The sequence below is a fragment of the Triplophysa rosa genome, linkage group LG11, assembly GCF_024868665.1.
Source record: "Triplophysa rosa linkage group LG11, Trosa_1v2, whole genome shotgun sequence".
Taxonomy (NCBI): Eukaryota; Metazoa; Chordata; class Actinopteri; order Cypriniformes; family Nemacheilidae; genus Triplophysa; species Triplophysa rosa.
This window is the reverse complement of record NC_079900.1, coordinates 927,719-937,889: the sequence shown is the minus strand read 5'-3', so window position 1 is coordinate 937,889 and position 10,171 is coordinate 927,719. Positions and strand designations below refer to the sequence as shown.

General features: G+C 39.7%; 1 protein-coding gene across 2 annotated transcripts; it reads left to right on the top strand.

Moving 5' to 3' along the window:
* Window positions 1–2,033: 2,033 nt before the first annotated feature.
* On the top strand, window positions 2,034–10,085 carry rangap1a (RAN GTPase activating protein 1a). Of its 2 annotated transcripts, none has more exons than XM_057345242.1 (16): window positions 2,034–2,138; window positions 3,296–3,418; window positions 3,963–4,090; window positions 5,095–5,154; window positions 5,253–5,432; window positions 5,552–5,686; window positions 5,767–5,925; window positions 6,011–6,124; window positions 6,209–6,308; window positions 8,053–8,137; window positions 8,281–8,419; window positions 8,549–8,665; window positions 8,800–8,905; window positions 8,986–9,074; window positions 9,339–9,460; window positions 9,549–10,084. In XM_057345242.1, exons 2-16 carry the CDS (start codon window positions 3,307–3,309, stop codon window positions 9,628–9,630), a joined length of 1,728 nt encoding a protein of 575 aa, XP_057201225.1. In that variant the 5' UTR covers window positions 2,034–2,138; window positions 3,296–3,306; the 3' UTR covers window positions 9,631–10,084. The 2 variants fall into 2 exon arrangements, with proteins under 2 accessions (XP_057201225.1, XP_057201224.1); XM_057345241.1 differs by having other exon boundaries at window positions 2,092–2,138; window positions 3,250–3,418; window positions 9,549–10,085.
* Window positions 10,086–10,171: the final 86 nt, after the last annotated feature.

Here is a 10,171-nt window from a genome sequence, read left to right as displayed (position 1 = left end):
CCAGTGTTTTGTAGTGATTTATTGTCTATGCACGTTACCTCGATTCCATGAAATAAAATCATACCAATCATTTTTCATTTTCAATGTGCTTTATTGGCATGATTGCATGTTCCTACAATATTGCCAAAGCATTGAACATATAACACAAGACATACAATAAGTACAAACATTAGAGTCAAATTAAACTAAGGTGCTGATCAAGGCATAAATATAGAATGAAATATAAAATCAATTATATGTTAGTAAACAAATGAAATATGGAAATGAGATATCAATCTCAAATGTAGATTTCAGGCAGAAAGATGAGAATGTAATAAAGTCAAGAGTGTAGATGTGTGTATAAGAGAATGAAGGCAGCTGATAGATGAATGTGTGTCTCTTCTCCTCCACTAAGATGTGTGTATGGTTAAGGTAATGTTGTTTTTTTATGATGGATTGTGTTTTTGTCGTCCCTAAGTGCTTCACAATAGTTTTGTCTGATTTCTGGTTTGTGCGGCTCTCTGTGTTTTAGGTTGGAGAGCTGTCGGAGTTGTTTTCTTTTCATTTTACATTCTTTGTCAAACCAGATTTCATCACCAGATTTTAGTTTAGTTTTCTTGTTTTTATATAGTAGGTTAGCTTTAATTATACCCCTCTCATAAAGAAGATTTATTTGATGTACAGCCGTATTTATGTCGGTTTTGCTCGTCGTAAACTGTGTTATTTGAAATCTATTAATTTGGTTGGAGATCTCTATTGAGCTAATGGCACTAATAAATTCAGATTCACATGTTGGTGACCATGTAAGTGTTGGGTTCAGTTTGATCAGATTGCTGGGCTCTATGAGGTTGTTGAGTTTTCTTTAGGACCAGGTGTATTTGACGGTGATCTGATAAGGTGGTCTCACTGTGAATGCACGTAAAGAGGAGGGATTTAGATCTGTGATGGCGTAATCAACAACACCAAGAGCTGAGCAGTATGTGTATCGACCTAAAGAGTCCCTTCGGATGTGGCAATGTGGAGATGGTGATACGGGCCTGTGGGAATTCCCTGCGGGCTTTCTTTGCCATGTTTATGACACTGTCAGCCACTCTTTCTCTCTGGTTATAAAGGTCGTTGGGTCCTGTGTGGATGATGATGTTCTGTGGGTTGTGTAAGTTGGACTGGTGTAGCAGTTGGAGTGCACTGTTGGTTGTAGGGCACCAACATTTTCCGACAGCATGCTTGGGAAAGAGCTTTTGGTGGTGTAGGAATTTTCCATTTGAGTCTATTAAAATTGCAGTTTTGGTGGTTGCAATTTCTGGGCTTGGTGTTTGTGGGAGTGCTGTGGGGTCTGATGGGTGTGTTTTTGAGAACCGTGCTGAGCTGGCTGTGTGACCGTGTTGGTCCTCTGACAGTTCTTTGTAGTGGTTTGTTCTTTGACTGCATGTGGATGAGCATCTGAGAGGGTTCGTTTGAGTGATTTGAATAAAGCTCTCCAGCTTTGCATTAATGTTGTGTATGAGAGTGTCTTTTTCTAGTAGATCCTTCCTCAGTTTAGACATTTCGTCAGTGAGAATCTTGTTGTCTTTTCGGAGGGTTTTTTTATTCCCTACTCATTCCCAAAAGTTCACTACTTTTTACCCACAATGCATTTCTGATTTTGAGTGTACATTCGATGTACACTCCAGCTGCATCTGAATTCGCTCACTTGTTCACTCATTCACTATTCCCTATGTAGCGAATGCTAGTCCACTATATGGGGTAGAAGTGAATGAGTGAGCAATTTCGTACACTGACGTAATAAATCCTGCGTCTGACAATACTGTCGCCGACATTCGTCATAACGCTTAGCCTATTACACCTGTGTGGCTTTACGGATTGTTTTGTAAAATGGTAAAGTTCATTTTTACGTCACGTTAATTGTATTCGTTTTTAATAAAGAGAACAAAACAAATGTTTGCCAGCTTTTGTGTTTTTTACGTGACTGTATCTCAAACATGTAGGTAGCATTTCATAAAGCTTAGCGTCGAATGAAAGTCTCGTACAGAAGCTGTTACTTAGAACTACAAATCCCGTGAGGCGCTGCGCGGCCGCCCTATGGCGTCATCAGCGCGAGCGGGAGGAAGTAGGCAGCGATTAGAAACACATCTGAAGTTAAAGTGCGTCAAACACACCGGGTAAGTGCAAATATGACGTTTATACATAAACTTTAAGTGGTGTGGGAGCGCGCATAATTTCTTTATGACTGTGTGTAAATTCATGCTTTTCACGTGTAACGTTAATGCACACGTGTAATCACGTTAAATGCGCAGCGCAGCGCAGCGGCTGTTTAAAACAGTCTAGAAGCATCATTTATTATTTTGCACATGTATATTCCGCAGATGTTGTTGTTGATGATGATAAATGTTTAATATGACAAAAAATAAATGGTGGGTTAATTCTTTTAGGAATATTAATATGTTCCTTGCCACTGTTACTCACTGGGAGACACTGCTGATTTAGTTTAATCCATAAATATAAACAACTTGTGTTTAACAACACACATGCACGTTCACATATTTTAACAAATATATTCTTTCCGTATGTTTTGCAAATTGTTCTGGTATATTGTAATGTTGGGCTCCCAGTCCTGATAACAATATTTGAAATAATACAATTATTATGAAAACTAAATTAAATATACTTTAAGAGAAAAACTTGCAATAATACCACCTTTCTCTTTCATTTTTCCCCTAGTATTATTTTGATTAAATTTCTTATTATGATGTATGTAAAGCTGCTTTGCAACAATGAAAATTGTGAAAAGCGCTATATAAATAAAATTGAATTGAATGTCTGATGTTAAACTGTATGACGGTTATGTGAAGTAACAAACTTTTCACTTGATAAACTATAAGACTAGTCGAAACAGTTTATGCCACTGACTCGCAGGGCTGCTCGATTATGACCAAAATCACGATTATGGCGGCCAATATCCCGATTATTTAACACGATTACTCATTAACTTTTAAAACGACATAGAAAAATGAAAACTTGGCTTTTAAACAGTGAATTCAACTGAAAATAAATGTAAAGAAATAGCACCGCTGAACCGCTGTAAAGGAAAGGGGTGCGCTGTGGATTTATACCACGAGAAAAGAGAGGATCCTTGCAAAATGGAATGCGGCACAATCATCGTTTTGCCTCGATTCTTTTGTTTTTGTAATTGTTGAAGGCCACAATTGACGATTACGATGAATTTTCGATTAATTGCACAGCCCTACTGACTCGTGATCATTACATCCGCAGCAATAACACATGCTGAGCTCGTCTGTGTGTGTTTACATGTCTTCAGTTGATGTCAGGATGGCGTCAGATGATGTCACGCAGCTCGCAGACTCACTGGCAAAAACTCAAGTGAATGAAGGAGAGCTGAGCTATAAAGGACGAGGACTCAAACTGGACAATGCGCAGTCTGGTGAGCTCGCACACACACACAATGTTTCTAATTATCTTAAATATGCTTTAATCTTAATCTGAAATTGCATTTGTTCATTAGAAAACAAACAATATAAAAAACTATTTTTGAATGACCAAATTATGCAGAAAAGAATAGATGTGAACTCCTCCAGTACTGTTTTAAAAGCTTCCCATGAAGAGACCTGAAGAAGTTGAATAATAAAATATCAAGAGAACGATTTTGCAAATTCTAGTCAAAGGGTTGGCTACAGTTTCACGACGCTGAAATAAAACATTTGTTTTTAATGCTTTTAGTCACAACGTAATTCCCACAGTTACAATAGTTACATACGCCTTAGTTTCAATGAGATTGCTGTTATTCTAAAAAATTAAGAAATCTTAATTAAGAATGCGTACGAGTTTCCAAACTCACGACTGGTGCTGTATATGTACATTTACATTCGTTCAGACATACAGACGCTTTGTTTTGACGTTAATGAAGTATGTGAAAGCTGTTTCAGGATATTCTGTGATGTTTCTGCTGTGTGTTTGTTGGTGTCCAGTGAATGAGATGGTGAAGGACATCGAGGAGTTTGATGGTCTGCGTGCGCTGAGACTGGAGGGAAACACTGTTGGTGTGGAGGCAGCGCAGACCATCGCTAAAGCCCTGGAGACGAAGAGCGACCTGCAGGTACATCTGTGTATTTATCTGACTGGGCTTTATGCTCAATTTATACCACATGTTCCAATAACAGTGTAAGAATAACATTTTTAACAACATTATATGTCATTTCAAGGGATGTAAGGATTCACTCAGTTCGCCATTTTTTTCGTCAGTTCGCTATTTTTTTTTACAAAATGAGTTGAGACGAATTGGAAATGAATTGAAGTTCCCTTTAATTATTTCTGAAATGCTGCCACATTCCTTGGTAAAATAAAAAAATATATTTTCATGTCAAATAACAAAACATGATTGCAATTTTAAAGCAAATTCCAAATCAAATAAAAACTAAATAACACAAAAGTCACTTTAATATAAACAAACTAAGACTTTGTCTCTGCTTTTCCTACTTTGGATTTTTTTTAAAGCGCCACGAAACCCAAGCGCTATTTTTGCCTTCCGGGTTTAAAATCCTCATCTAGCCAACGTCAAAAGATGTGACGTGACGATGTACTATAGTACATCGATGGTGCGCCGGTGTCTCATTATTATTCATGAGACTGTGTTTTCTTGACTAATGAGAAGACATTTCTCCTAATTATTCATGACGGCGCCTTGTGATTGGAGCGCCCGTCTCCCATGCCGGAACCTTCGCCGGTTTTTAAAGGCTTTTCTTCTCACAGCATTCACGCCCATTTTAATTGCATTTTTCAAAAACGACAGTGAGGTAGAATGTGGCTGAAAGGGGAGGTTTCGTGACGCTTTAAAGAAATATCAGCATGTCCACGTTCACCACATCTGCAGTAAACACAGCGGCCCCTGCTGTTCAAAACATGTATTCTCAACGTAATAATGTATTCTCACACATTATAATCGATTTTCAACCGGCTCACTGTGAATCGTTACATCCCTTGTCATTTCTCATTTAACGTTACTGAATACTTTTTTGAAAACGTTGAGAGAACTTTTAGAGAATGTTCTGAATACCTTCACTGTGCAGTACTTGTGGTTGTTTTGATCCTTATTGTTTTCAGTGCTGTTATTGGAGCGACATGTTCACCGGGCGTCTGCGAGCTGAGATTCCACCTGCGCTGGTAAGAGCTGATCTGAGACCTGTCATTCGGTGTGATCTTGGAAAGGACAGAGGTTTATGAAGACAACAGACCAATGTGATGTGATTCCGTTGGTGTAGGTGTCTCTGGGTGACGCCATCGTCATGGCCGGCGCGCGGCTGAAGGTTCTGGATCTGAGCGATAACGCTTTCGGACCAGATGGAGTGAAAGGTATCGAGCTGCTGCTGAAGAGCTCCGCCTGCCACTCGCTGCAGGAACTGCGCCTGAACAACTGTGGAATGGGCATCGGTGGAGGAAAGGTGGGCGGAGTTTATGGTGCTGATATTGTTTGCTGTCTGGTGTTAAAACAGGTTGTGATCAAACACTACATGACCAGAACAATGCGAAAGGCATCAGGTTGTGTTTTCTGTTTCTCTAGATTCTAGCGGCGGCTCTGACGGTGTGTTATAAGGAATCGAGTGCTCTCGGCTCTCCTCTGAAACTGAAGGTGTTCATCGCCGGCAGGAATCGACTGGAGAATGATGGAGCCACGGCGCTGGCACAGGCCTTTCAGGTGCTTAACCCGACCAGTTGCTTCTTTCAAATCCTCTATGCTGATTGTTCTGTTGCTAATGTCGTCTCGTGTTCTCTCAGGTGATTGGCAGTCTAGAGGAAGTGCACATGCCTCAGAATGGAATCAATTACCCAGGAGTCACTGCTTTAGCCACAGCTATGCAGCACAACCCTCAGCTGCGTGTCCTTAACCTCAATGACAACACCTTCACCAAGAAAGGAGCTATAGCCATGGCAAAGGTGCTCATGAGACAACCACAACACGATTAACAGATCTCACTCACTGTACTGTAACTGTAAAGTTGTGTGTGTGTTTGTTTGCTAGGCACTGCAACACTTACGCAACGTGCAGGTGATAAACTTTGGTGATTGTCTTGTACGATCAGAAGGAGCTATCGCCATCGCAGAGACCTTGAGAAATGGACTGCCACTGCTGAAGGTGCTAATAGACAATCAATGCTGACAGACGATCAATACTGATAGATGATCAATAGTGTGAGTAAATGTTGTGTTTATTCTGCAGAAGTTGAATCTGTCGTTTGGTGAAGTCACTGAGGAAGCCGCTCTGACTGTGGCGACATCAGTTCAACACAAAGATCAGTTAGAAAAACTTGACTTGAATGGTACAAACACACACAAACACAATCAGGAAATGTAAGATTCAAGTCTGAACAATTTGAGAATCACATCTGAACAGTTAAAGATTCACATCTGAGCAACTAAAGATTCACATCTGAGCAATTAAAGATTCACATCTGAGCAACTAAAGATTCACATCTGAGCAATTAAAGATTCACATCTGAGCAATTAAAGATTCACGTCTGAGCAATTAAAGATTCACATCTGAGCAATTAAAGATTCACGTCTGAGCAATTAAAGATTCACATCTGAGCAATTAAAGATTCACGTCTGAGCAATTAAAGATTCACATCTGAGCAATTAAAGATTCACGTCTGAGCAATTAAAGATTCACATCTGAGCAATTAAAGATTCACGTCTGAGCAATTAAAGATTCACATCTGAGCAATTAAAGATTCACGTCTGAGCAATTAAAGATTCACATCTGAGCAATTAAAGATTCACGTCTGAGCAATTAAAGATTCACATCTGAGCAATTAAAGATTCACGTCTGAGCAATTAAAGATTCACATCTGAGCAATTAAAGATTCACGTCTGAGCAATTAAAGATTCACATCTGAGCAATTAAAGATTCACGTCTGAGCAATTAAAGATTCACATCTGAGCAATTAAAGATTCACGTCTGAGCAATTAAAGATTCACATCTGAGCAATTAAAGATTCACGTCTGAGCAATTAAAGATTCACATCTGAGCAATTAAAGATTCACGTCTGAGCAATTAAAGATTCACATCTGAGCAATTAAAGATTCACGTCTGAGCAATTAAAGATTCACATCTGAGCAATTAAAGATTCACGTCTGAGCAATTAAAGATTCACATCTGAGCAATTAAAGATTCACGTCTGAGCAATTAAAGATTCACATCTGAGCAATTAAAGATTCACGTCTGAGCAATTAAAGATTCACATCTGAGCAATTAAAGATTCACGTCTGAGCAATTAAAGATTCACATCTGAGCAATTAAAGATTCACGTCTGAGCAATTAAAGATTCACATCTGAGCAATTAAAGATTCACGTCTGAGCAATTAAAGATTCACATCTGAGCAATTAAAGATTCACGTCTGAGCAATTAAAGATTCACATCTGAGCAATTAAAGATTCACGTCTGAGCAATTAAAGATTCACATCTGAGCAATTAAAGATTCACGTCTGAGCAATTAAAGATTCACATCTGAGCAATTAAAGATTCACGTCTGAGCAATTAAAGATTCACATCTGAGCAATTAAAGATTCACGTCTGAGCAATTAAAGATTCACATCTGAGCAATTAAAGATTCACGTCTGAGCAATTAAAGATTCACATCTGAGCAATTAAAGATTCACGTCTGAGCAATTAAAGATTCACATCTGAGCAATTAAAGATTCACGTCTGAGCAATTAAAGATTCACATCTGAGCAATTAAAGATTCACGTCTGAGCAATTAAAGATTCACATCTGAGCAATTAAAGATTCACGTCTGAGCAATTAAAGATTCACATCTGAGCAATTAAAGATTCACGTCTGAGCAATTAAAGATTCACATCTGAGCAATTAAAGATTCACGTCTGAGCAATTAAAGATTCACATCTGAGCAACTAAAGATTCACGTCTGAACAGTTAAAGAATCACATCTGAACAGTTAAAGATTCACGTCTGAAGGGGTAAAGACCTGAACAATTGAAGATTCACAGCTGAGCATATGTAATGGTACTGATTCACTTGTGTTTGTACTGACCTGTGTGTTTAGGAAACTGTTTGGGTGATGAAGGTTGTGAGAATCTTCGAGAGTTGATGGAGGGCATTAACATGAGCCATGTACTCGGATCTCTGAGGTATCAGACACAACCTGCTTTATTTGACATCAGCAGTAACATTTACTCGCAAGATAAAATAACTGGATGAAAATACTCAGTAAAGAGTAAAGAGAACATGTTCATGTTGTCGTGATCGTAACGCTAATTCTGTACCTGTACAGTGATGATGAAGGAGAACCCGAGGACGACGAGGATGATGATGATGATGAAGATCACGATGATGGTGAGGAAGAGGATGATGAAGATGTGGAGGAGGAAGAGGAGGAGGAAGAGGAAGAACAACATAACGATTCAAATCAGGTTCGAGGAATCTGGTCTTAAACATGACGGTCGAACGTCTGTTGTGATCGTCAACACACAGAACACCACAAGTCCAGTGAGAAATAAAACCGTGTGTGTGTGTGTGTGTGTGTGTGTGTGTGTGTGTAGTTTTCCACTCCACCCTCAGCTCCTCGACCTCCAGACGTCTCGTCTTTTCTCAGTTTTCCATCTCCAGACAAACTGCTGCGACTCGGGGAGAAGAGATCCTCTCTCATCCAGCAGCAGGTGTCGCACACACTACAGACTTCTGTTATGTTCATAAACAGCTCAATTAAAAGAGCGTTTCATTTGAGTTCAGTGGTTTGAGTCGGCTCACACACACAGTTTGCTGAAGGAGAGTTGTGTGTCGTGTTGTGCAGGTGGATGTGATGGATGTGCACAGGACAGCAGAAGTGTTTCTACAGATCTCGTCTGTGTATAAGGAGGACAACACCGAGGTGAAGTCGGCCGTGCTGGAGAGTATCGGTGAGACGCTGCAGACGTCCAGCAGATGATCATTAAAGCGTCTGAGAGGCGTCTGTCTGATGTTAGTGTGTGTGTTTCAGATGCTGTCATGAGTAAAGTCTTCTCCACACCTTCCTTCCAGTGGTTGAGTTTTGTGTCGTCGCTGCTGGTGATGCTCGGACTGCTGAAGGTCATCCTTACTGGTTTTGAGTCGTGGAAAGATTGTTCTGCGTGTGTGTTGTGTTGTGTTGTCGAATCTCGACTCTGTTCTCTCTGGTTCTCGTGTTCTCATATCATCAGCTGTTTTTCTTCATCGTTTCTGTGTTCTTGTGTTGTATCGTAATATTCTGTGAAACGAGTTCATCGATGCTTTAACCAGTCTGAGAAATGACTCTGAATGTCTTTAGTCAGCCGTTGAGAACACATGGGGACGCATTTGTTTTTCTCCATGTAGAGTGAAGATAAGCTGAAGCCGGTGAAGGTGGTACCAGGACATCTCCAGTGTTTAGAACATGCAGTCAAACAGAGTTATTTCCCTAAAGAGCACATCGCGGTTCTCAACGCGTTCATGGCCAGGTAACCTGTTAACTCAGATGAGTGTGTAGCTCTTTCATTGTGCGGATGAATGAATGTTTGTTGATGTTCTTTGGTGATGAACTTGCAGACAGAATAAATCGCTGGAGTCGTGCAACGGCGCTCGAGATCGACTGAAGTCAACACTCCAGAAGCTCACAACAGAGAGCTGAACACACACACACACACGCTTGTCAAACACATTCATTGAAGATCTGATTCTGGTTTTGCACACTTCGTGCTGGAATGGTTTGATATGTTATCATTACATTGTCGTGTCTTTGAAAGCTCATCTGACTCTTAACACAGTGTAAGACTGCGTTTGACTTGTCCTTTAGTTTTTATGACCATCTCTGTGAGTTTTTAGGATGATATGCTGTAGTAACACAATTACAGCCAGTAAATAATTGAGACTGATCAAGTATAGTCCTGTCTTTGTTATAGTCCAATATATATGACACAAGTAAGGACGTATTCAGACGCTGAAAAACGTCCATTTACGTAACAGTAGGTGGATTCTGGCCTCTAAATGTTTTGATTGATCATCACGTCATTTGTCATTTACTCATTATTGCTGTATTTATACTGTTGGCAAAAGTGCATGATGGTAAAAAAAATAAAAGTTTGAAACGAGTTTGAAAAGACGTGAGGGTAATTAACTCATTCTAGAAGAGTGTGATGTCTTCATGTTTTAAGTGTTCGTCTGATTTTTTT

Excerpts from the sequence above, each read along its gene's own strand:
- rangap1a (XM_057345241.1), top strand. The coding sequence starts at position 3,259 with ATGCTGAGCTCGTCTGTGTGTGTTTACATGTCTTCAGTTGATGTCAGG. Across the intron at positions 6,309-8,052 it reads AGAAAAACTTGACTTGAATG|GAAACTGTTTGGGTGATGAA; the intron begins GTACAAACACAC and ends CTGTGTGTTTAG. Across the intron at positions 9,461-9,548 it reads CTCAACGCGTTCATGGCCAG|ACAGAATAAATCGCTGGAGT; the intron begins GTAACCTGTTAA and ends ATGAACTTGCAG.